This window comes from Dipodomys spectabilis, unplaced genomic scaffold, assembly GCF_019054845.1.
Source record: "Dipodomys spectabilis isolate Male_0828 unplaced genomic scaffold, ASM1905484v1 ptg000178l, whole genome shotgun sequence".
Lineage (NCBI taxonomy): Eukaryota > Metazoa > Chordata > Mammalia > Rodentia > Heteromyidae > Dipodomys > Dipodomys spectabilis.
In genome coordinates, this window is record NW_024870855.1 from 3,859,921 (window position 1) to 3,886,041 (window position 26,121).

General features: G+C 41.5%; 2 protein-coding genes across 2 annotated transcripts; one reads left to right on the plus strand and one right to left on the minus strand.

Annotated features, from left to right (window-relative positions):
* Positions 1-8,047: 8,047 nt before the first annotated feature.
* Positions 8,048-13,796, minus strand: Mrpl32 (mitochondrial ribosomal protein L32). The gene is made up of 3 exons (XM_042695002.1): positions 13,638-13,796; positions 10,476-10,657; positions 8,048-8,353 (listed from the first exon to the last, which is right to left on the minus strand). The coding sequence occupies exons 1-3, from the start codon at positions 13,765-13,767 to the stop codon at positions 8,099-8,101; spliced, it is 567 nt and encodes a 188-aa protein (XP_042550936.1). The 5' UTR covers positions 13,768-13,796; the 3' UTR covers positions 8,048-8,098.
* A 140-nt stretch (positions 13,797-13,936) lies between these two features.
* Positions 13,937-25,387, plus strand: Psma2 (proteasome 20S subunit alpha 2). The gene is made up of 8 exons (XM_042695001.1): positions 13,937-14,045; positions 17,700-17,776; positions 18,471-18,603; positions 20,113-20,235; positions 21,357-21,438; positions 23,132-23,205; positions 24,980-25,037; positions 25,117-25,387. Exons 1-8 carry the CDS (start codon positions 14,005-14,007, stop codon positions 25,231-25,233), a joined length of 705 nt encoding a protein of 234 aa, XP_042550935.1. The 5' UTR covers positions 13,937-14,004; the 3' UTR covers positions 25,234-25,387.
* Positions 25,388-26,121: the final 734 nt, after the last annotated feature.

Consider the following 26,121-nt stretch of genomic DNA (forward strand, 5'->3'; position numbering starts at 1 on the left):
TTATAGCTTGGTGACTGAGCATTTGCTGAGATGCACAAGGGCCTGGGTTCAATCCCAGCCTCTCAAAATAAATGAATAAAAACACAAAACCTGTTTTTTGGACCTAATTAGTAGGTCTCACCACTAGACCTGGGATAAATTTTGATAGTTGTTTGCAATAAATTGCTTATCTTTTTAAAGCTTTCCTGCTTCTAGCTCAGCTGCATAGTGGGCAGGACCATTTGCCGAGGTCACAGGGCATTCTATATTTGCTAAAAGAGATGATTCACTGTGCCCTCTAAAAGCAATAGCTGAACTTGTGTTCTTGTTAGAGACTTGACCTTGAGGGAAGTGTAGACAGCCCTGTGGGAAGCCTAGCTGCTGAAAATGATGAGGGGCTTGGAGGCCTTCCAAACACCAGAGAAAGTTGCAAGGGAAATGTGCAGGGTTAAAAAAAATGAAACAAAATAAAGTTGTTATCTCCTAGCCCTAAAAGAAATATTAATGCAGCTTGAAGCAAATACAATTCTTCAGTTATTTCAAACATCTTTTTATAGCAGTTTCCTAAGACTGTCTACAAATGGTTATATGAAACACATAGCAGAGACAAGGCTTTCTGTTGAATTACTGATTTCTTTCTTCTAGAATAGGAAAACTACATTTCCCAAACTGCTATGCTCATAATGAATCACGAGACTGGTACCCTGAAGACCCCTATGAGATTCTGTCAGGTTGTTCTCTCTTCTCTCTCCATGGCGGATGGAAATGAATGTGCTAATATCTGGAACCATGTGATAGAAAGGTCCAGGATCCCAGAAAAGTCATTCTGATAAGCTGGCTTGTTTATAAGAATAAACTTTTATTGTCATTGGCTACAGAAAGAATGTAGATTATAGAGTAACTAGCATTAATTAGTCTGGCCAATCTACATTACCAAGATGTCTTATTGCTTAGGAAAAATGATTAATATCATTTAAAATAAAGCTCACCTTAGGGCAATACAGGTTGGAAGTCTTTGGTGCTCTCTACGCTCCACGTTACTTTGGGAAACCCATTCTCACTCTGCTGGACACAATCTTTTTCTACATGTGGCTTACCTGTCAATTTCCTTAAAGTCTCAAGTGTGTAGCTCCTTCCTTCAGAAAAGCTGCTTTAATCTCCATCATTTTCTCCTCTTGCATCGTTTATTTCCTTTCCTAGCACCAATAACCAATTTAATGCACATTTCTACATGTGCATTTTGAATTCTAGTAGGTGGAAGCTCTGTGAGAATGGAGACTGGGTGTATTTTGTTCTTTACTACAGCATCTAAACTCATAGCACGTTATCTTCATGGTTGAAAATAGTTTTATGAATATATAAATAAATGAGTACATGCAAGATTTTGTAGCTAGCACTGCAGAGAAACAAAGACAAACTGGTGTTTCAATGTTTAATAGTGACACTCAAGCATAATAAAAGGGACACACTAAAAAACGTCCAAGAGTATTTTTTAAGAGTGAGCAGCCATCCAGAACCAGCATCCAATGGCCAAAGATGGAAAGAAAACTTGAGAAGAAAATATATAACTTAGTACTGGTTCACAATCCAAAATACAAATATCCAAGGGTATACTTATCCTGATATAAATAAATGTTAGAAAAAATAAATGAGTGAATGGGAATAATAATTTGGGAATCATAATACTGGAAAAATAATTTATGTAGGTATTTGCCCTTCAAAGAGATGGAGCCTATCTCCCCTGACTCTATGGTATACTTAGTGACTATTCCCAAGGAGAACACAGAAGGGGAGGAGACGGAGGATATAGTAGAAAAGCTGGCCCATCTGAAATCTGTAGAGTTGAAGTTCTGGATGATCAGGTAGGAGAAACTCTGATTCAATACTGTAATGCAGGAAGTAGAGATCTGGGAATTGCTGTTCAAATTCACCTTGGCAGTGAGCAAAACTCATGAGTTAGGGACTTAAGAGACTCCTTCTTGGTCAACGGCTGGGTGCAGCAATAATGCACCTATCATCCTGTGTACAGAGGAAGCACAATGGCTGGGTGCAGTGATGTACACTGATCATTTCCTGTACAGAGGAAGCACAATGGCTGGATGCAGTGATGTACACTGATCATCTCCTGTACAGAAGAAGCACAATGGCTGGGTGCAGTGATGTACACTGATCATTTCCTGTACAGAGGAAACGCAATGGCTGGGTGCAGTGATGTACACTGATCATTTCCTGTACAGAGGAAGCACAATGGCTGGGTGCAGTGATGTACACTGATCATCTCCTGTACAGAGGAAGCACAATGGCTGGGTGCAGTGATGTACACTGATCATCTCCTGTACAGAGGAAGCACAATGGCTGGGTGCAGTGATGTACACTGATCATCTCCTGTACAGAGGAAGCACAATGGCTGGGTGCAGTGATGTACACTGATCATCTCCTGTACAGAGGAAGCACAATGGCTGGGTGCAGTGATGTACACTGATCATCTCCTGTACAGAGGAAGCACAATGGCTGGGTGCAGTGATGTACACTGATCATCTCCTGTACAGAGGAAGCACAATGGCTGGGTGCAGTGATGTACACTGATCATCTCCTGTACAGAGGAAGCACAATGGCTGGGTGCAGTGATGTACACTGATCATCTCCTGTACAGAAGAAGCACAATGGCTGGGTGCAGTGATGTACACTGATCATTTCCTGTACAGAGGAAGCACAATGGCTGGGTGCAGTGATGTACACTGATCATCTCCTGTACAGAAGAAGCACAATGGCTGGGTGCAGTGATGTACACTGATCATTTCCTGTACAGAGGAAACGCAATGGTTGAATGCAGTGATGTACACTGATCATCTCCTGTACAGAGGGAGCATGATGGCTGGACACAGTGATGTGCACTGATCATCTGTACAGAGGAAGCACAATGGCTGGGTGCAGTGATGTACACTGATCATCTCCTGTACAGAAGAAGCACAATGGTTGAATGCAGTGATGTACACTGATCATCTCCTGTACAGAGGGAGCATGATGGCTGGACACAGTGATGTGCACTGATCATCTGTACAGAGGAAGCACAATGGTTGAATGCAGTGATGTACACTGATCATCTCCTGTACAGAGGGAGCATGATGGCTGGACACAGTGATGTGCACTGATCATCTGTACAGAGGAAGCGCAATGGCTGGGTGCAGTGATGTGCACCTATCATCCCATGCATAGAAGAAGCACAATGGCTGGACACAGTGATGTACACTGATCATCTCCTGTACAGTGGAAGCACAATGGCTGGCACAGTGATGTGCTCCTATCAATCAGCCCAGGTGCAGAGGAAGCACAATGGTTGGGTGCAGTGGCAGGAGCCTGTCATCCCAGCAAAGAGAAACACAAATAGGAGGATTGCAGTACAGGTTAGCCTTGTCAAAAAGTGAGACTCTATCTTGAAAATAACTGATGCAAGAAGGTGCTGCTAAAGTGACCTACCTAGCAAGTATATTGGAGTTCAAATCCTAGCACTACCAAAAATAATAATAATAATTTCAGAAGTGATGGCAACAGAGTACTCTGCCTAGTGTGGAGCCCTTTACAGTGTAAGGCCCTGTGTGAATGAACAGGTCATACACTGGAGGTCATCTCAGGCCATCAAGCCTGTGTGCTGCTCTCAGCTACACCAAGCCCAGCAGAGCAGATTGAGAGCCGATCAGACGGCCTGAGCTGGCTTTGAACCACAATCTTTAGAGCTCAGCTTCCCAAATAACTAGGATTTAAGTCATGAGTCACTGGCCCTTGGCCTCAATTTTAGTTTTGAGAGATATTAAGTTAAGAGGAAGGTAAAGGTTCAACAGCAGAGACTAACTGATACAGACACTAAATAGAATCTTAATTTCTTGGGAAAATGGCCACTTCCAGGTCTGGGACAAGACATAAATGAGCCTGAGCTGGAAAGCAAGGAAGCTCCCAATGACTAATGGTAAAATGAAACTTCAGCTAAGTACTGCAGTCTATGCTATACATCTAAAGGAAAGTGCACTGATGTTTGTGCCTAACTTGGGAAAAGAATAAGGAAGAGTGCATGGATGGATAGGTGGATATATAATGAAGCCAACAGGCTAAAATATTCATAGTAGATTCTTTTTTTAATTAATTTATTGTCATTTGTGGGGCTTGAACTCTGGGCTTGAGCGCTGTCCCTCAGCTCTTCAGCTCAAGGCATGTGCTTTACCACTTGAGCCACAGCGCCACTTCCATTTTTCTGGTGGTTAACTGGAGATAAGAATCTCACAGACTTTCTTGCCTGGGCTGGCTTTGAACCATGATCCTCAGGTTTTAGCCTCCTGAGTAGCTAGGATTACAGGTATGAGCCACCGGGCCCCCTGGCTCACGGTAGATTCTTTCAAACACCTGATATTAAAAAAAAAATCTTTCATAATGAAATTTTTTTTCTTCCAGTCGTGAAATCTGGACCTGGGCACTACCCCAGCTCTTCATCTCAAGGCTAAGCTCTACCACTTGAGCCACAGCACCACTTCCAGCTTTTTCTGTTTATGTGGTGCTGAGGAATCGAACCCAGGGCCTCATGCATGCAAGGCAAGCACTCTACCACTGAGCCACCTTCCTAGCCTATTCATAATGAAATCTTGAATAAGAAAAGGATACAAGAGATGGTGTCAGTGGTTCACATCTGTAATCCTAGCTACTCAGGAGGCTGTGACCTGAGGATTATGGTTCAGACACAGCTTAGTGGAAAGTCCAAGAAACTTTTTTTTTTGGGTCCGGTCGTGGGGCCTGAACTCTGGGCCTGGGCGCTGTCCCTCAGCTCTTCAGCTCAAGGCTAGCGCTCTACCACTTGAGCCACAGCGTCACTTCCGGCTTTTTTTTTCCCTGCTTATGTGGTGCTGAGGAATTGAACCCAGGGCCTCATGCATGCAAGGCAAGCGCTCTACCACTGAGCCACCTTCCCAGCCCAAGTCTAAGAAACTCTTATCTCCAATGAAGCACCAAAAAAGCTGGAAAGTGAACCTTTGACTCAAGTGGTAGAGAGCTAGCCTTGAGCAAAAAAGCTTAGGGACAGTGTCCAGAACCTGAGTTCAAGCCCCAAGACTGGTGCGTGTGTGCACATATGCACACACATGCATGTGTGTGTGTGCGTACACACATGTGCATGTACATGTGCGCACGTGTGTGCATGCACACACCCACCCACCCACACACACACACACACGATGCAGGAACCCAAAATGCCTAAAACATACTTTAAGTATATACAATCCAGTGTATTCATAATGGTACAGCAAGATCAAGTCAGTCCAGTCACCATCAGTGGTTACTACAGTACCAACCCTGTGTTCTAACAGTTGGCCAATAAGGGGAAAGGAATTCTTTACTCTCTCACCCATAGGACCTGCATTTCAGGGTAACTAAAGGACTATTTGTCTCCCCATGTCTCTGTCTCTGTTCCTCCCTGCTGCGTATACTATGCCATTCTCTGCCTGGATCATTCCCATATGCACAAATGCATGTTAAGCTATTTATATACACACTCTTTACTCTCATGTCTGTCTTCCTCCTTTTGCTTCATGTTTCTGCTCCCAGGAAGGGGAAAAACTCTTGGTTAAACTTATCTAGGAATGCTGTGTTTACCAGCTCAGCAAACATCTAATCTTTAGCCTACTCCAATATGGCTCCTACTAACCCTGAAATGGAAATTGCTTTCGTCATATCACAAATGAAGTCCATTTGCCACCATCATTGAATGCTTTTCTCTCCTACTTCCTACAGCAACTGACAGAGTGGGTGACTCCTTCCTGCATCGCTCTTCTGTCATGAGCCAAGTGTGAGACACTATTGTTCTTCAGGGGAGGGGGCTACTCTGCCCAGAGATCCATGCAGGGTTCTCTTAAAAACTTGCCCTGGTTTATCTTGTTCATCCCATGCCTTTAAATACACTCCATCTGCTGACTGTTTCCAAATTTAGACAGTCTCACATAATTCATCTCGACATCTGTTTGGATGACCAAGTATTTCAAATAGTGTTTACAATGGGGATCTGCAATTTCCCTCTAACTATCCCTCACTTCACACTGGCTTCTTCACATGCCTTCATTGTTCAAGTGTCAGACCTGAAGTCATTCCGTGCTTTTCCCTCTTTCCATCAAGTATATCTAGTCTGCATCGGAAGAATTTCAGTTTCCTCTAGTTTTGGCTGCTACCATTCCAATATATACATGTTGTCTAGATAACTGTCAGTGATCTGCATCATGACTCTTTAGATCCATTCTTGTTCTGCTTCGCTGCCTTCTCTCCAAGTAAATACCTCTTTGGAGTTAGCCATGTTAAGGGCTGGAGGCCAAAAGAGTTGTCACAGGTTGTATGTGTCATGAGAGAGGCATCAGAAAGGACTGGAGTTTTTCTGTATCAACACCTTCACCAAGGTAAATTTGGGTAGGGCACACCTTGGGCTCGTAGGGATAAGAGCTCAACTTCTGGTGTGTTTTCCTTGTACTGTGCATTTGTGAAATGAGCCAAACTAGATCAGCAGAGGCATTTAAGGAGAAAGATTTGGGAAAGTGGCTTCTATGATGTGTTAAATCTTGAATTAGGAACAAGTCTGAGATAAACAGGAAAGTTAGACCTAGCTGCACAGGCATGAGAATAATCTTTGAGAGTCTGCTTAAAGTACAGGGGGAACAAAATAGGAGGGCACAACAAGACTTTTCTAAACTCACAGTACTTTCAGAGCACTCTTTATTCAAAATCCAATGTGTCTTACTGCTTCTGATGGAAATGGTATTGTCTCAGATTTCTACTCAAGGTAATGCAGCAGCTTATGACCTTCCCAGAAGTCAGTGACAACCGAAAGTGATTACATCTTTCCTAATGCACCCAGAGGGTACAAAGGAATTACTCCTGGTTGGAATTACTGGATCAGAATAACATCAATGAGGACATCAATTATTCCTTTGTAGCCACCCAAATGTTAGTATGTCTTAGGGAGACATAACCAGGAGCATCCTGAACTCTATATGCTGAAAATACTCTTGGGAAAGAATTTATGAGCCCAAGGGCACAGGTTGGGAAGAGGGCCAGGGAGTACATCTTGGGGGGAAGGAAGTCAGCCTCAAGCAGAGGAAGAGAGGCCAAAGCAAACTGGGCCTTCGCTCTGCCTAGCAGCAACACTTTCTGCCCCTCTCTGTGTAATTCCCATCTATGCCATACACTGACAGTGCTAGTAGGAGCAGACAATATCCCTTTTACTACTGGGATCCAGTTTATTATTTCATTTGCTAAGACTCTCCATGCAGTTTCATCTGCTGCCCCCTAGTGAGGCTGCACAGTGATGCCTGGCTGAACTATGCAAGCTTGTTCTGAGCTCTATACCAGGGTTCTTGAGACATGAACATGTCAGTCCTCTAGTTTTCCTCCATTTCACTCTCACTAGCAACATTAAAAATGTGGAGTGAGTGAGCACGAGGTCAATAGGGGGCAGCAGCAGATCCTGGGCTTTGCAAGGAATGTTCTTGGTAAGATAAAAAGCAGCCCTGTGTAGACTGAGTACCAGCTCTGTCTGCCTTAGGATCTGCCAATGCAGGTTCCCTTTGTTGTAAAAGCCAGGGAAGAACAGCAAACTCAACAAGCAACTCAGCTGGCCCTCTACCACTTGGGCCACAACTCTGAGTAGCTAAATCCCCACTGCCTGGCTTCTGTTATGTAATGTTGTCTAAGAAAAGCCACTGGCAAACAAAGCCAGAGTCTTTTTTCTTCTTTTTTGTGGTACTGGAGATTAAGCCACATCTAAATGTGTAACTCTTTACTAGGGTACTTTCATTTTGAGACAGAGTTCTGCTGCAATTGAAGCTGGACTTAAATTCATTATCTTCTATTTCTCAGGAGTGCTGGGATTACAGCTATGAGCCACCATACTTAAGCCCTTGCTATAAATTTTCAAGTTTTTTTGTTTTCAGATTTACCAGTGATACAGTTTTCAGATTACATCACATAGGACTGCTGGTAAAGTATGTTTTAAACTATACTGAGGATTTAAAAACAGGCACAACAACATGGACACAAAGATGTCTCCTGTTTTAGGAGTGATGTTTTACTGTGAATTATGGTAACATCTTTGATATCAATTCTGGGTGAACCAAGATGGCCGCTTCCTGTCTCGTTCAATGATCCTCTTTTCTCGGTCCTGTTCAGATGGTGTTTCTCCTGTATACAGCACCACAGTCTCCATGGTTGGAGCCTTGAAGGGACCTCCTTCCTGCTTCCATATTTGCCGTCGGATTTCTGTAGTCTCCTTGCACACTTTCTCGTAGCAATAACCACAGAGGACATGCTTCTGTTTCAGGTGGCCACATTCAGGACAAATATCTATATTGTTCTTTAAAACAAGAAACAACAACATGTACTACCTAGAGGCAATTCAAGGCATATTATCATCAATGAGGCAAGATTACATTTCAGATCTCTGAGAGGTCCTATGCATCAAGTTCAATAGCACTTTAACAAGGGTACTGAAAACAAGTTTGAATTGTTTTTTTTTTTTTTAAAGGTACTAAAACTCAGGTTTACCAACTTTGCTGCTGCTTTTTTTTTCTTTTGAGACGAAGTCTCACTATGTAGAGTGACTTTCAACTTGAGATCCTGCTGGGATTGTAGATGTGCACCGCCAAACCTAGCATACCTGGTGCAATTTTGAAGTAAATTGGTTCAACATGAGTCAGAAGATGACCAAAAAGGTATGAAGAGACACCCACAGTGTCTTCTTTTCATGATCAAAGTACCCAAAACAATGTACTACACATAGTTGGCAATAATTCAAAACAGAAAATAAAAGCAAAGTAGTCAGAGAAGTTACATAATAGATTGATGCTGGCTCTCATTCTTAAAATCAAAAGTCCTCCATATCAAGTTTTAAGAAGTCTAAAGGGCACTTTTTGGTACCAGATTAATTTCATCCCATTCCTACCTCAGTAATAGATTCCAGCTCAGGTTCTGCATGTCTAACAGTGAATGTAGAAGGTCTGTTCTAGCATTTCATTACCCAAGGATACTGCTATGGAATGCGACAGAGGAAATAGTAAATGAGACAGTGTTCAAGAAATAAACTGACAGTACAGTGATAACAGACACTGTAATCCTTTGCTGTCTGAAGGTAACAATGTACAGAGACAATTTTCCAGAGAAGAATGTGGATCCTAAAACTAGATGCCAGGGCTCGAATCCTACCTCTAACCCCTTCACAACTGTGTAACCACAGGAAAATTCATGTTTTTGTTTGTTTGTTCTGTTGTACTGAGGTTTGAACCAAGGGTCTGTGCAAAGACTCTAATGTCATGCTTTTATTATATGTGTGTGTGTGTGTGTGTGTGTGTGTGTGTGTGTGCATGCATGTGTGCGCGTGCGCGTGCGGTGCATGCCAGTCCTTGGACTTTAATTCAGCATCTGGGTACTTTCCCTTAGCTTTTTCACTCAAGGCTGGTACTCTGCCATTTGATCCATGGATCTACTACTAGCTTTTTGCTGGTTAATTGGCGGTAAGAGCTTCACACACTTTCCTGCCCAGGCAGGCTTTGAATCAGAATCCTCAGATCTCAGCCTCCTGAGAGGTAGGGTTACAGGTGTGAGCCACTGGCACCCAGCTGAGAAAATTCTTTTTATCTCACTTTATGTTAAAGATGAAGACATGATATTGGCGTTAGAGGATTGGTATGAGAACAGAAGCAGATAATAACAGAAAGCACTGTGTGACATAGGGCATTATATAATAGCTAGTAGAATCCATGCTTCAATATCCCTTCTGCTTCTGATGTTAATTTTAGGACTTGCCATGGTTCATGTTTTTTCACTTGTGGTTCAACTGCACAGTTCAGGACTGACACTGTTCAAATATTCAAAGTTAAATCCAGTCCTCAGTGCAAACTCTGACTTTAATTTTAGGACTTGCCATAGTTTATATGTTTATTTTAGTCAGTTGCAGGGCTTTAACTCAGGACCTGGGCACTGTCCCTGAGCTCTTTTGTTCAAGGCTAGTGTTCTACCACTTTGAGCCACAGTGCCACTTATAGCTTTTGAGTGGTTAATGGAGATCAGAGTCTCATGGGGGACTTTTCTGCCCAGGCTAGCTTCAAACTGCAATCCTCAGGTCTCAGTCTCCTGAGTAGCTAGGATTACAGGTGTAAGCCACCAGTGCCTATTTATTTTTTTACTTTATTTATTTATTTTTTCTTTTTTATAGTGGGATCAAGCCCAGGAAATTGCACTTATTAGGCAATTATTTGCTACTGAGCTACATCCCAGCCCTGTTTAATCATTTGTAGTTCAAGTCACAGTTTAGGACAGATATTGCTCAAATTTAGTCATGTGGGCTTTTTAAGTCCTCAGTTTAATCTCCAAACTCATCCCTTGAGTATGTCTTAGTAGGCATACAAGATTTGATTTATCCAAGAACTATATAGTGGTGGATGTGAAGAAAAATACACTCCCCAAAATGAGCACATTACCTTAATTTTAATAAGCTTTTGAGGATTTCTTCTCCTACACCGGTTAACTTCAATGCTGCGCCTGCTTTTGGGAGCTGCCATCCAAAGGACACTATCCAAAAGGCTGAGATTCTCCTTACTTGCACTGGAATCATTTGCTAGTTCTGTAAATATGCCTGGACCCTGGAGTGCTAACGCTGGTCCTGTGAGATAAAACAGGAAGACACATAATTCAACTCTAGATCCAAAATGACTAGACATAATTCTCCTAAATAATCAACTGTGATGGCATTAAGCATACACATACAGATATAGTCAACAGGTAACCTTAGCTATTAAGTACTAAAACTCTCAGAAAAGGCTATTTATTCACTTATTTATTTCTCGTGTTTGCTAGGCAAGTGCTCTACCACTTAAACCATCCGTTAGCTCCAAAAGGTAAATATGTATTTATTTATTCATTCATCCATTCATTTTTGTGATTTATACTTTGTGCTGATTCTGGGGCTTGAATTCAGAGCATTACACTTGCCATCAGCTTTTTCATTCATGGCCAGTGCTCTAACACTTGAGCCTCATCTCCAGTTCTGGCTTTTTGCTGGTTGGTTGGAGATAAGAGTTGTGAATTTGTTTGCCGATCTAGCTTCAGGATGCTCAGGTCTAAGCCTCCTGATTACAATAGTGAACCACCAGATGCGGGACACCAAAGAACATTTTAAACATTAAATTTCTTACTAGAACATGCTTAAATGAAAGTCTATTGATTTTCTCTCCTCATGCAACATGGACTTGAGTTATTGCTAAGCATGAATTTAAAATGCTCAACAAGTGCCAAACTTAAAACAAAACAACCAAAGTCACTCAACTGTTCACATTCCATATGGGAGATGATGCATTCCCTAAATTCACTTCTCATCTCCACTGACATAACTCCGTACTGAACTTTTTTTCTTTTTGTTGGTTCTCGGTTTTGAACTCAGGGTCTAGGCACTGTCCTTGAGCTTTTTCTGCTCAAGGCTAGTGCTCTATCACTTGGATACAGGACCATTTACGACCTTTTCTGAGTAGTTTATTGGAGATGAAAGTCTCATGGACTTTGCTGCCCAGGCTGGCTTTAAACCATAACTCTCAGATCTCAGCCTCTTGAGTAGCTAGGATTATAAGTGTGAGCCACTGGCACCTGACTGTACTGACCTTTTTAAATATTACCAGCTGAGCACTGGTGTGGTTCATGCCTATAAGGAGTAATTTCAGGAGGTAGAGATTTAAGGGCTGAGGCTTGAAATCAGCCTAAGCAGAAAAATCTATGAAATTCCATCACTGAAACAATCAGCAAAAAGCTAGGCTGGAGGTGTGGCTCAAGCACCAGCCAAGCAGGCAAGCTGAAAAGAGTATGATGCCAAGAGTTCAAAGGTTAGTATGGGGGTTGAGGATGTACTATTACATTCACACCCAGTAGGATCCTTTATGATGTAACTTTGTAGGTCTCCTAGTTCATTAAACTCTTCAGCATTTTTCATTCCTGTCTATTGTCTAAGAAAGGTGTTAGCTCACCACTTGTATGTGATTATTCATTCACCTATCAATGCTTCACTTTTCCCTAATGGGGGGGAAAGGGATTGAAACTGGGTCTCACTGTGTCCAGGCTGGCCTCAAATTCTCCATCTTATTGCCTCAGCCTCCCAGTGCTCAGATTACAGTATTGCACACAACTTAATGTCTTGCTTTTCCTTTCCTAAACTGCTTATAAAGTCAGAGTTTCCTTTATTCTTTACTATTTTTCAGAGTTGTATACTTTGAATTTTAAGAACTCATAGAAGTATACACATAAAGCTCTCTACTCTTACCAGTATTCCTATTTGATACACCTAAATTAATAAACATAGCCCAATGGCTAACAGCAGACTCTGTTACCCTCCCTGAGCTTCCTTGTTTAATTGCAAAGTGGAGAAATCTAACAGGACTGTGACAAGAAACACAAGTGTTTGGCATACAGTGGATCATTCTTTCTCTGAATACATCATTCTCACTGTTGGGATTCTTTGCAAGTGTCAAAGTGATAACCGTTTGAAACCCAAGGTACTTCTAATGAAAGTCTGTTCCTGCAGGGAAGGCCAGAATCAGAACTGATCTACATACATAGACCTTAAACTCCACAGAGGTGAACAAATTGCATTTCACCTATATTAGGAAGAGGAGTCAAGAGGGTCCTTGAGTGGCCCTTCTTTAACCTGAGAATTTAAGAACACTGCATGTATGACAACTGTCCAAAAGACCTGCATAAAGAAGTGACTGGATTCTAGGATGTTACTAGTGGCATTTCACACGTCCCCAGCATGATCTGAGTTCCTTTAAAATTGCCTAAGAAAGTATCATGCTTCCAGGAAAATTTACACTTTTTGCTCTGATCAACACACACTTCATAGGCACAGGAACTCTCTTATATTTACTTAGAAGGGCTCAGTACTGTAAAGTTGTACTCATAAGGGTCTTCTCTTGGGAACTACATTTACTTAGAAGGGCTCAGTACTGTAAAGTTGTACTCAGAAGGGTATTCTCTTGGGAACTAAAGGCAATTCCTGTGAAATATAATCCACAAAGAATAGGATCTCAGTCTCCCAGTCGCTACTGGCAAGACTGGATAACGTTGAGATACAGATACACAGACTACTCGTTTCAGTTCTTTGGCTCCTATAAACTCCTACCCTGTTCTTCCGTGCTGATTTGTATAAATCAGCTTTTCACAAACTAGAACGGAGCTCCTATGAGTAGGGATATGATGACAGGTTTTACATAATCTATCTGTGAAACAAGTTAAGGTGTATAACGATTCATGGGCCAACTGACAGGTTTTTTTCCTGTGTGTGTGCTGGTCCAGGGGTTTGAACTCAGGACCTGGGCAATGTTCTTTAGCTTTTCCACTGAAGGCTGGCACTCTACCACTTAAGCCACAGCTCCACTTCGGGCTTTAGGATTTTCCTGCCCCGGCAGGCTTCGAACCGGGATCCTCAGATCTCCACCTCCAAAGTAGGTGGGATTACAGGCGTGAGCTACTGGCGCTCGGCGGACAGGGCGGTTTACGTCACCGAAGATGTCCCCCAACACCAGGCCTCAAATCAGAACGCTGAATCGTAGGCCTTTGCCCCCTCCTCAACCCACTTCCAAGATTCTTCTGTCACCTACCCCACGGAGGGCTGGGAGGACTTGGCCAGCTTTGTTGAAGTTTCCGTTGCAGCAGCCTCCAACAGTCTCGGAGTACACCGCGACCCGAAGGCCACGGTGGGAACACCAATATGAGCACGGAGGACACCATCTTTCTCGCCGGAAGACGGAAATCACAAAGCTGAGTCCCGTTCCCTTTAGGAGCATGCGCACAGTCCCAGAGTGGAGCAAATGCGCCTTAGGGAACTACAACTCCCAGCATGCACTGGTAGAGCCTCTTTGAATTTTCTCCAATCATGGAGAGTTGAGGAAGGAGAGGGCGGGGAAACTAAAAGAAACCGGCTACAATACGCATGTGTGCAGATGCTCCTTGGCTCTCCCAGTAAAGATGGCGGAGCGAGGGTACAGCTTTTCGCTGACTACATTCAGGTATGGAAAGGACCCCCAAAATGCTCCCTGTAGCAAAGGTTGCTGGAGCTCACCTGAACTCCATTTTTGTTTGTCCTGGCTCTGACTTAGGGCTTCCGGCGGGTCCAGCAGGGCTGGAGGTGGAGATGCAGCTTTGCAAAGTCATTTGCTCAGCCGGCCCGAGCCCGAGAGGCGCCAGTGCCCGGGAGGCCTGGAAAGCGCGGGACTGGGGGCCCGGGTCTAATTGGAGCCCCGGACGAACGAGAGGTCAAGGCTGAGGACGCGGGCAGAACTGGGGCCTGGAGACTGGGAGGCCCCAGGCCCGGCATTCACTCTCCCCAGGTGACCCGGAAAGACAGGAGTTGGGGATTAGCTCGGTCCAGGCGGCCCATGTACAGCTCAGGGTTTCCTTCCCGGCCCACGGAGGCTTGCCTGATGCTGGGAGGTTTTGAAATCTGAATCTTTGGGGGAAAAAAAAAAATGATCTCTTTTATTTCCCCTTTTTAGGAAAAAAAAAAATCTTAGCTCTGCTGTTGTGTGTGAGTTTTGGTGTTGGCTTGGCACTAGCGTCTTTGAAAGTTGTTGCTTTCAGTTTCATCCCGTGAGGTCTACAAAATAAAAAGCGCTCATTTTCTATCCGGATTTTATGTCCTTCCCCTCCCCCCCCCCCCCCCCCCCTCCACGTTGTATATATTGCTTTGGGAGGTGGAAGAGTAGAGGATCTGCTTTCCAAAGATTTCTGGCTCTTATTTATGCAAGCAGGAGTTCAAGAAAAAACTATGCTCTTGTTCCTAGTGTAAGAAAGTAATCTCAGAAGGATTTTCAGAATCAATCATAATATGACCATTTTCTTAAGAGTTGGCAGTGTCCCCTTTAGCTATTATCCTGTCTGAGCCCTAACTTGTTGAATACTGACTGTAGGTGTAGCTAAACTATTGCTTCTCACTACCTCCTGTGATGAAAATTATCTCAATACATTAACAGATGAGCTAATCACAGCTGGAACAGGAGTAGCTGAGTTGACTTTCAAATTGAGTTTTTTCTGATGACAGAATGTTATTTACTTTATATGTATGTTTATGTGAATACACATATATGTATACATTATCATATATATATAAATGTAGAGAGGGAGGGAGAGAGCACCTCTTGGCAATTTTCAATTAGAAGTAAGGGTATATGATCTTTCTTCTGTAATTTTTGAATGGAATGTATTTAATTCTGCAGTCAAAGATTTCATCTATACACTGAGAGAAACTAAAATGTATGAGGCAGTTTACTGTTTAGATAGGTAAACAAATGTGGTCTTCAGTATCTAAAAATATGTAATAGGTTGTCATCCCTTTGCTGAGGCCTGCAATCTTAGCTACTCAGGAACCTGAGATCTGGTGTGTGGGTGGGGTGGGAAGGGTGTGTGTGGAGGTAGCAGTTCAAAGCCACCCAGGCAGAAAAGTCAATAAGAAGAATCTCTCTTCATCTCCAAAGTAACCAGCAAAAAGTAGGGCTGCAGGTATAGCTTAAGTAGTAGAGCACTAGCCCGCCAAGCAAGTGCAGAAGGGGCTTTACATTAAAAACCCAGTATTTTAAAAAGAAAAGAAAAGAAAAAGGTATAGACGTAGTAGGACTGAAATAAGAAATAACCATATGTCACCAGTGGACTGAATCTTTTTATAGTAACCTTCACTAAAATTTTTCTTTAATAATAGATTCAACCTGTTTAAGCCAAAAAAAAGGTATTGTTCTGGCCTGTGTAGTTAGAATTAAACTTGATTGTGAAAGAGACTAGAGGTAGAGCTGGAAGGTGTTTGTGGATTCTATTTGTTTGCGAATATTGACAAATGTACAAACTAACTGATACCTACTGATGAGAATGTTTTGTTGTTACCCAGGAACTTTACTGTAAAAGATGAAAGAAGAGGACAGGGGTGTGGCTTCAGTGGTATGGTTGCTTGCCTGGCAAGACAAGGCCCTGGAGCTGATACTCCAGGACATCAAGAAAAAAGTGAAAAGGAAAGACATGATTTTTAGATTAGGTTTTCCTTATGTTTCGGGATAAGCTTTGAGATTAGAAGATGAAGAGCCAACAGTTTGTGAAGATTTTGCGTTGAAGAAAGCTGTTGACAGTATAGACTATAGTGCCTGCACGCAGGGTCTATGAGGCTAGCATGTTTTTATTTTATGTGAAAAAGAAGTTGTGGGATTTCAGTAGGAGTAAGAAAGAGGAAGGCTTGTTCATATGGCAGGTGGAGACAACAGTGCTCTCTGAGTGGGTATAGAGGCATTGCTGACTCTAGTAGATATTTGTTTCTGAAGTTCATGGCATGATGATGGTCAGTGATAAAGATCTGCACAGGTCACTCGAAACAAGGTAATGTGAATCTTTAAGCTCCATGAATTATGCTAGAGAAGAATACTTGAAAGCTGGATAGCTTCAGAAAAATCATTTGATAAAATAACGACTAAAAAAATAAAAAAGCTCAGACTTAACTTTCTAATATAAATTCTTGTTGGTGTCATTCCACTTGAATCAGCTGATATTGTCGGATCTTTAAGCTGTTGATCTTAGGTGTATTTCTTAAATTGATGTAGAAATGTCTTGTCTACCACATGAGTATATGGATTCCTAGTACTAGGTTATATGCTAGAAGCTAATGGAACAGAGACTACACATGGAAGAAGGCATCTATTATAAAAATAGTTTTAGTATGATGCCATGGAGGAAGTTCAGGAGGCTGTAGGCATGAGAGTGTGGGACTGAGTCTAGACTGAGAGGGAAATCATGAGATATCTGCTAAGGAGAGAAGGCCAGGAAGCTGGCTGGAAAGAGGGCACCAGAGCAGTATGGTTTCCCACCAAGAGACTGGTTTGCCAGATGAGCTTTTAAAGTTTGCCTGGAGTAGGAAGATGGTTCAAGTTGAGACCTGAGTGACAAAAAGAGCAGCCATAATTATATGAAGCTAAAATAGATGGCCTTCTAGAATGTAGGATTATCTTTTTAGTTGTAGGTTGGAGTTTATGGTCCTGACTGTCACTTTGAACAAATTATTTTCGTTTGTGGATTTTTTTTCCCCTTTTAAAATGATTAGGTTGGTTTTTGACATATAACAACTCAAGTAAAGGATGACCTGGGTTCAGTTACTTGTGCCTCATACCTGTTAATAGAACTCAGGAGTCTTAAGATCTGAGGGTCAAGGTTCAAAGCCAGCTTGGGCAGAAAAGAAGAAATTCTAATTAACCAGCAAAAAAGCTGGTTTAGGTAGTAGAGCACCAATTGTGCTCACGCAAACCCAGCAAGTATGAAGCACTGAGTTTAAGCCCAAATAAAGTAAAGTATGACCTGAAAGTCCAGCTTAGTAGTGACATTTGGAGATCAAACTCATGTGACTGGATCTGTCCAGTATATGAAGTGAGGAGAAAAAAAACACAGAATATATGTGGGTTGTGTAAAATCACAGGGCTGGTAAGTGGTAGAAAGGCAGTTGTGACATGGTGGACAAAACCCAAGAAAAGGGAATTAGGGCTTTGCTGTATGACTTGTTTGTAAACAACTCTATGACAGATTACAAAGGCCAGCTGTTGTTTAGGGCTTGATTAATGAGCATGCCCTCGCAGGAGGTGTCCAACTAGAGTATTTGAAAGTCTGTGGACTTAGCAAATATCTCTTTTTTGTTTAAGCCCATCTGGAAAACTTGTTCAGATTGAATATGCTTTGGCCGCTGTAGCTGGAGGAGCCCCTTCTGTAGGAATTAAAGGTAATTATTGTAATTCATTTCACGTGCTTGCTAAACATTTATGCTGTTTGTGAAGTTAATAATTAATTTTTAAATGAATGGTTGTGGCAGCATGTTTTCTAACAGCCATTTTTTGTTGTTGATTTGGAGTATTTTGAAGTGAAAAGAAAATAATAATTAGCCTACTGAGGTGATTAAAATTTCTAAAAGTAAAAGTAAGGCCTTTTGTCTACTACTTGTGATAAGCCAGTAGTCTTTTCCATTCAGAAAGTTGAGTATTCTTGCCTTCCCATTGATTGTCTGATCTGTGGCTCCTTTATCCTTCCTATAATTAAGGAAGGGTCAACTATAAAATACAATGTAAGAATGTTATAATTATTTCTTTCCCTAGAAAAGAAAAAGTCTTATTTCATGTTACTAGTATAGTTAGCAGGTTGGCAAAAATCTGTTCTTGTAAAGCCTGCATACTCACAAGTATTTCAGAATACTTGAAGAGAGGATAGGTTGTGGGGATTTTTTAAAAATATTTTTTATCAGTGAGGGAAACATTGGTTATCATTCCGTACAGAATTTTGATTGTGAGAATCCAGAAGGAATTTTATATGATTTAGAGAAAATGGTGTGTTTGTATTGTTCATGTGTCTGTAATCAGAAAGTTATTGAAGTACTGCCTTTTCATGGTTACATGTTGAGATCTGTTTTTGTTTTGTTTTAGCTGCAAATGGTGTGGTTTTAGCAACTGAGAAGAAGCAGAAATCGATCCTGTATGATGAACGAAGTGTACACAAGGTGGAACCCATCACGAAGCATATCGGCTTGGTGTACAGTGGCATGGGCCCGGACTACAGGTATTTCATACTGCTATGGTCTCTCCACCATCTCGAGTGGACCCTAATCTCTGTGTTGAGGGGGACTGTTAAGGTGGTTTCTCTAGTCTATTTGTTCATCAACAGCAGCCTCTTTGAAGGTTATGTGTAAGTTACTTTAAAGAAGTTAAAGCCATGTTCCTGATTCCTATAGCAGCTACTCCTTACTGTGTTTCTAAACTTTTCCTTCTGGTTATATCACTCTCCCTATTCTACCACCCAAGAACTGGGTGTAAAGGATATTCATGTTACCTTACACACTTTACAAATGATAGGAGAGATACATGTTCTTGATAAATTACCTTTTAAGGCTGGGAAGGTGGCTCAGTGGTAGAGCGCTTGCCTTGCATGCTCAAGACCCTGGGTTCGATTCCTCAGCACCACATAAGCAAAAAAAAAAAGCCGGAAGTGGCGCTGTGGCTCAAGTGGTAGAGTGCTAGCCTTGAGCTGAAGAGCTGAGGGACAGTGCCCAGGCCCAGAGTTTAGGCCCCATGACTGGACCCCCCCCCCCCCCCAAAAAAAAAAAAAATTACCTTTTAAAAGTACCAGGCAATGAAAACTTACCACTTGGAACTATTTCACACCTTTACTTCTGTTCTTGTCAGAAGTGTGGCCACCAGCAGGATCAGGAAGGAGCTTATGACATCTCCACCCCTCTGTATTTCACAGTAAGGGAGTGCATTCAGTTATATTGGGGTTCTGGCCAGCTTACGTTTGTCATTTAAAAAGTGCCTCAGTGGATGGTCACTAACAGCATGGACTTAGAAGGTAGGGGACAGTGAGTGTAGTTCAGAGGGCTTTTAGTCTGTCTCAGTTGCAGTTCAGTCATACCTAAACAGGTGAAAGTGATTCTGTAGTATATTCTTAATATCTTTTGACAAATTCTATATTTTTAGTTAAAAGTGTGGGGGGGTGATGGCTGGGGTGAAATATAAAATGACAAGCTGACTGCTTGGGATTAGAGGAACAAACTTGAAGATGCTCTGGAAGGAGATGAAGCTTCTGTTACTTTTAAAGACTTGTCCCTTGGTCTGTACTTTCTTTCCTCTTTTCTTTGTTCTTGTCAGTCTCCTACCATCCAGTCCTTTTGTGATGCACTGATACTTTCTTTTAAAGCAACTGGAGTCCCATGTAAGACTAAGCAGATAGTTGTTAAAGGTACAGGTTAGTGCCAGATGCTGGTGGCTCATGCCTACTGTAATTCTGGCTACTCAGAAAGCTGAAATCTGAGGATTGCAGTTCAGATCCAGCCTAGGCAGGAAACTCCATGAGACTCTTATCTCCAATTAACCACCGAATAGCCAGAGTGGAGCTGTTGCTTAAGTGGTAAAGTACTAGCCTTGAGCCAGAGAGCTCAGGGACAGTGCTCATGCCCTGAGTTCAAGCCCCAGGACTGGCACCAAGAAAAAAATAAGAAGTTAGCTTGTGCTGCATATATCATAGAGGAAGAGCATCTGAGTTCTGACTACATCTTTCTTCTTGGTTGTTAAGAGTGCTTGTGCACAGGGCTCGAAAGCTCGCCCAGCAATACTATCTCGTTTACCAAGAACCCATTCCCACGGCTCAGCTGGTTCAGAGAGTAGCTTCTGTGATGCAAGAATACACCCAGTCTGGGTAAGTTGCTTTTAGTACTTGAAATGGGTCATGAGTTAGAAGGAGGAAAAAAAACAACAACCAAAAACATTAAGAAAGGTAGAGTGGATGTATAAATAGAAGACTTAACTATTCCTATATTTTCTTCCCAAATGGAGAAAGTCACTGTGATGTATGTTTCTGATCTTGATATAAAAATCTTCTTAGGGTGAAAAATGTTTCTCAATCATGGAGCAGTAGAAAGCAGCTTCTAGGTAAACAGTCTTTTCCCAGTGATTAAAACACCTATGGGGCAAATAGCCATTACTGCCTCTGCACCTTTCCAACAAAGTGGGACAATGAGCTCATAGCAAAACAGACTCTGTAAATTCATGGTGTTCATAAATTCAGGTGTGAGTGGGACAGTTAAAGGTTGATAAATAAGAAAGTTAATAAATAAAGCCAGTAGAAAAGCTGTACATTATTACCTAAAAGTTGTCATTTGTTAGGACATAAAATGTTTGGTAGTAACACTGTTATGTTTAGATTAAAAGTATACAATCATCTGTGTTGGTCTAGCAATGTCGCCGAGGCTGGATACTTTGCAAAGAAACCAGCTTTATTTAGCTCACAGTTCTGGAGATCTGAGCATATAGTACTGGTATCTGCCTCCTAGTAGACAGCATTACCTGGCCAGAGCTATTGAAAGAGAGATCAGTACTGGAAGAGAATGGGAAGGGGCTGACCTCATCTGTTTAAAAACCACTCTTGCAGGAAATAATCCTCTCCTGCAAGACTTAGCTCACTCCAAGAGCAGCATCAGTCTACTCCTAGAATGGTGCCTTTGACCTACTACCCTGCACTAGGTTCCACTGCTCAAAGATCCACCCCTCTCAGTGTGACACTGGGAACCAGCCTTCTATACCTGACTCTAGGGGGACAGACCCTACAAAGGTGTCACTCCATTTAGCCCAAAATTATTAGACCTTCTCTCACTTCCCTGATAAGAATTCATTTTTAATTGATTCATTTAGAAAAGTTAAGTTACAAGTCTAATAGCTTACTTTGTCATTTGTTTTACTTGATAGTATTGACATAATCTTGCTGGAGGATGATTTGGACACTATGAGGATAGCAAATAATTTTCATATTCTTTTCTACAGAGGTGTTCGTCCATTTGGCGTTTCTTTGCTTATTTGTGGTTGGAATGAGGGGCGACCATACTTATTTCAGTCAGATCCATCTGTAAGTATCATTAGGTGTTTTGAAGGACTTGTTAAAAATTGCTTTTTGAATATCCAATAAAAATAGAAACATAAAGGTATGACAGCATTTTCTCTGTTTTGTTTTCATTTGGATTGCAGAAAGTATAAAGTAGCTCAAATTTATTTGCACATTTAGAATTTTAGTAATTCCATCTTTTAAGGAGACTCCAACCAGATTAGTTTTGCCCTCAGTTTTCCTGTCTACTTCAGTAATGTCCCAAATTTGGATGACTTGAAATCTCATTTGCCCTGTGGACAATGCAGTTAAAGATGTGGATCTGGAGGGCAGTGCTGGATCATTTCTCTCATTTTCAAATTAAAACTGACTTGAGTGAAAACTGATCTGTTTTGAATTCAGGGCTTTTGATCTTAGTGTTGTTAATATCTTGGGTGACTGTAAAGCAGCAGATCCGTAGCTGGGTTAGGAAGTATTTTCAGAGTAAAAGTCATTCCACACTGTCCCATTTGCTGAGAAGAACCTTAAGAAAAAAATAAAATTGAGTACTAGTTGTTAGGAAAATGGAGGAGAAAGAAATAGGCTGGACTCTTTATCTTTTTAAAAAAAATTTTTTTTTAATTGTGAAAATACTGTACAGAGGGGCAAGATAATGAATACATTTCTTATCAAGCATTATAGCCTCCTCCTTTGTTTCCCCTTCCCATCCTATCCTCCCCCTACCCCCCCAACCCAACCCTCCTCCCCGCCCCTACCAAAGTTGTAAAGTTCGTTTTTGACATAAAGACTTGTATGTCTCATTGTTGCAATGGGTCCACCTGTATCCCTATTTAAACGATTTGTTTTTTCCCTTCTGGACTCTTTATCTTGACAGACAAGAACTGTTTATTGAGGAACAGCCAGCGAAAGGCAGGCAACCTTCCTATGGAATCTGAGGTTGTGCAAGGAGGTGGAGTTGGGGTCAGGCTTATATTGGACTTAATAAAGAAATAGAAAATAAAGACCAGGCTGTGACCTTGGCCAGGCCCAGAATGGAATGCTCCACTCGGGGTGAAGGAACTTTCAGCTAAGGCAGGGTCACAATGACCTGCCTGCTGTCCTTCACGGGAGCATCCACCTGGTGTTTTGCTTGACCGAGGGGAGTAAGTCAGGAATCAGTCCTTCTCTAGTAATTGATCTGTCACAGATTGCTGGATAATTGCAAGTTGACCAATGACAAACCTGGCACTCTTGCCTTACTAATTTAAAAGACAAAAGAAATATTGGGGGTCGTTTCATTTAGTATATGTGTATGTGTGTGTTTTCCAGCATTGAAGACTATATGTTGAGTATTCAGTGTTACTGCTGCTTTTATTTGTACCTCAGATTATACATGTTTTTGAATGTTTTTAATGAAAATCTGTCTTGTTAGTTTCTTCAGTAATGATGAATTGATCACCAGTTTTCAGATTTACTTCCCAAGTTTTTATGTCTTTTGTATCCATTGAGCTAAAATAATGCCCTTCCTTATTTGTTTCGCCAACCTCCCTTTCCTTGTTAGCTGGTTTTTAAACAAAACTTCCCCACAGTTAATGGCACTAAAAGAATCTATTCTGTGACATTTCCATTCCATCTCAGTAAATGTTCTTCTGTCCAGGCCAGCTACAGGGATAAAAGACAAATGGCTGGGTGATATTGTTTGAATGTTTTCACTGAGGCTCTTCCCCTCCATTTCTAGGGAGCATACTTTGCCTGGAAGGCCACAGCAATGGGGAAGAACTACGTGAATGGGAAGACGTTCCTTGAGAAAAGGTATTTTCTCACTTGGCTGGGTACAGTAGCCTCATGGTGTTCTGCACTCCTCAGACTGTTCATTTCATGGATGTGTGACTGTTTGAACCTACTTATATATGGGTAAAGGAAATCCTAAGTGGTCATTTCTATACTTCAAATTGTTTTCTAATGTTTTTTTTTTCCACATTTTCCCCCACTATTTAAAAAAATAGTACTTAGAGTAGGGAAAATTGGAAAGGTTCTAATGATAACTACTCCTATGAGAATGAAAGAGATGTTAGACCAAATATTCGGTATTAAGCAGATGAAATGCAGATTGTGTGGCAATTGCAGTTCCCTCTATAAACCTTGAGCAGATTAAGGACTTTTTACTAATCATTACAAATATCTTGGTAAGGTTTTGTTTGTTTGTTTGTTTTTTAATTTCGGTTCTAGGGTTTAAATTCAGAGCCTCGTACTTGGAATTGTTATACTTGAGCCACACCCTCAGCCCTTTCTTGCTTTAGTTTTTTTCTAGATGGGGTCTTGGACTTACACTTGGGACTAGCCTCAGACTTCTGTCCTCCCACCTACTTATACCTCCTGAGTTACGGTCCTGCACTGTCTTGCCCAGACCTTGGTTATTGTATATGTTGGTATGTGTGTGCTTGACAGAGAACAGAGCATTGTAAACTATGCTGTCAGCACTGTTCACCTATTCCATCTGTATTCTGGACTCGGTGTACTCCTCTAAAAATGTCTGACCTGTTGCCAAGAAATTTGTTTATAAACTTCTCACAGCTGACCCTTAATGTGATGCTTATCAAAGATCTTAGACTTACTTAATCTTGGGATCATAAAGTACTTTCTTTTAATTTCTATTTATTGAATCTTCAAAACATTTCACATGCTATTTTCATAATAGCTTATAAGAATAAAAGATTTAAAAAAAAAGAATTAAAGATTTCATCCAGTTGCCCATGACTCCCTTAGCTACTCAGGATGCTGAGATCTGAGGATTGAGGTTCAAAGCCATTCTGGGCAGAAAAATTCCTGACAGTCTTATATCCAGTTAACCAGCAAAATGCCAGAATTGAAAGTGTACCATAAGAGGTAGAACACCAGCCTTGAGCAAAAAGGCTTAAGTGAGAGTATGAGGCCCTGAGTTCAAGTCCTAGTACCAGCTGGTATGGAAGACAAAGATTTCAGCTACTGCCTGATTTTTCTGTTATCTTCTTTAATTTGTATAAGACTGTCATTAAAATCCCAATTATAAGAAAGTATTTCTACTGAAGCATTTTCCTAAAATAAACTCATTTCAGAATTATATTTCTTTTTGTGATGTTCTGATGTTGGGGACCAAGTACCACATAATTGTCACATTCTTATATTCAGGGTATCTGTCTCGATGGGATGAATATGAAATTAATGTATAATTAGAATTTTTAAGTGTGTTTTAGATTCATAAGAAATCTTAGATGGTTGCAATATTGCTTCTAAAATAGCCATGAAGAATATAACATTGGCCAGGCGCCAGTGGCTCATACCTGTAATCCTAGATATTCAGGAGGCTGAGATCTGAGGATCATGGTGCAAAGCCAGCCTGGGCAGGAAAGTCCATGAGACTCTTATCTCCAATAAACCACTCTGAAAACTGGTAGTGGTGCAGTGGCTCAAGTGGTAGAGTGCTCAACTTGAGCTGAAGAGCTGAGGGACAGCTCCCAGGCCCAGAGTTCAAGCCCCACGACCAACCAAAAAAAAAGAATATGACATTGCCATGAACTCATTGTCCTTTACATTTTTTCTTCTTTAGATATAATGAAGATCTGGAACTTGAAGATGCCATTCATACAGCCATCTTAACCCTAAAGGTTAGTTAGCCCCATGTCTGCCAACTGGATTTATAATGGGCTGCTTGGAAAATTAACTGTTTTTCTTCTTCATCTTCAGGAAAGCTTTGAAGGGCAAATGACAGAAGATAACATTGAGGTTGGGATCTGCAACGAGGCGGGCTTCCGGAGGCTCACCCCCACAGAGGTGAAGGATTACCTGGCTGCCATTGCATAAGAGGACAGGGCTGAGCAGCCCCAATTTCACAAATCGATGTAAACATATTTAAAGTATGTTTTGTTTCGAAGACTTTTTGCATACTTATTTCTACATGGTTTAATGGACTGATGTTTTTAAAACGACACAAATCATAATAAACAGTTAAATCCAATGTCCTGCTTTTTAGGAGTGAGTAAAGTTTGAACAATTTATTCCTGGCTTTTTATCAGTTTATCTTTGGAACCTCCATGGCAAAGGTGAATGATGAGATTACTCTGTAGTTGCCAGGAACTTTGACTAAGTCAGATTTTTGTTACCCCATTTGTAGATGCTACCTGTGTTACTATAAACTACTGGTTTTGACAAGTATCACTGTAGTTAGAGCTAGGAGCATCCGCAGCTGTTAAGGAATTTACACATGTGATAATGTGAGGGTGTTAGGCCCAGATCCAGAGGGCCCTGTGTAGCTGTACTGGATCTTTGTATTTCCATATCTGGAAGACACTGCAGTTTACTGATTCTTGTTGGTTTCTCTGTCACAAGTAAGGTGAGTTTATTTAAAGGAGACCCCTCCACCCTTATAGCAGCCCTTTTTAACTGAAGGAAATAAAATACTAATAGTAAATGTTTGGAGATGTGTGATGAGGCTCCCTTCATTACTGTGATCTCCATTCATCAGAACCTTCACTGTAAAGAAGGTCCTTAGAAGCAAGTAGGATGCTGGACACCAGTGGCTTCCACCTGTAATCTTAGCTACTCAGAAGGCTGAGATCTGAGGGTTGTGTGTGGTTCAAAGCCACCTAGGCAGGAAAGTCTGTGAGACCCTTATCTCCAATGAACTACCAGAAAATGAAGTGGCACTGTGGTTCAAGTGGTAGAGTCCTTCCTTGAGCTGAAGAGCTCAGG

Excerpts from the sequence above, each read along its gene's own strand:
- Mrpl32 (XM_042695002.1), bottom strand. The coding sequence starts at position 13,767 with ATGGTGTCCTCCGTGCTCATATTGGTGTTCCCACCGTGGCCTTCGGGT. Across the intron at positions 10,658-13,637 it reads TCCTCCCAGCCCTCCGTGGG|GACCAGCGTTAGCACTCCAG; the intron begins GTAGGTGACAGA and ends TTTATCTCACAG. Across the intron at positions 8,354-10,475 it reads AAAAGCTTATTAAAATTAAG|AACAATATAGATATTTGTCC; the intron begins GTAATGTGCTCA and ends CTTGTTTTAAAG.
- Psma2 (XM_042695001.1), top strand. The coding sequence starts at position 14,005 with ATGGCGGAGCGAGGGTACAGCTTTTCGCTGACTACATTCAG. Across the intron at positions 18,604-20,112 it reads GGCATGGGCCCGGACTACAG|AGTGCTTGTGCACAGGGCTC; the intron begins GTATTTCATACT and ends TTGGTTGTTAAG. Across the intron at positions 20,236-21,356 it reads CAAGAATACACCCAGTCTGG|AGGTGTTCGTCCATTTGGCG; the intron begins GTAAGTTGCTTT and ends TCTTTTCTACAG.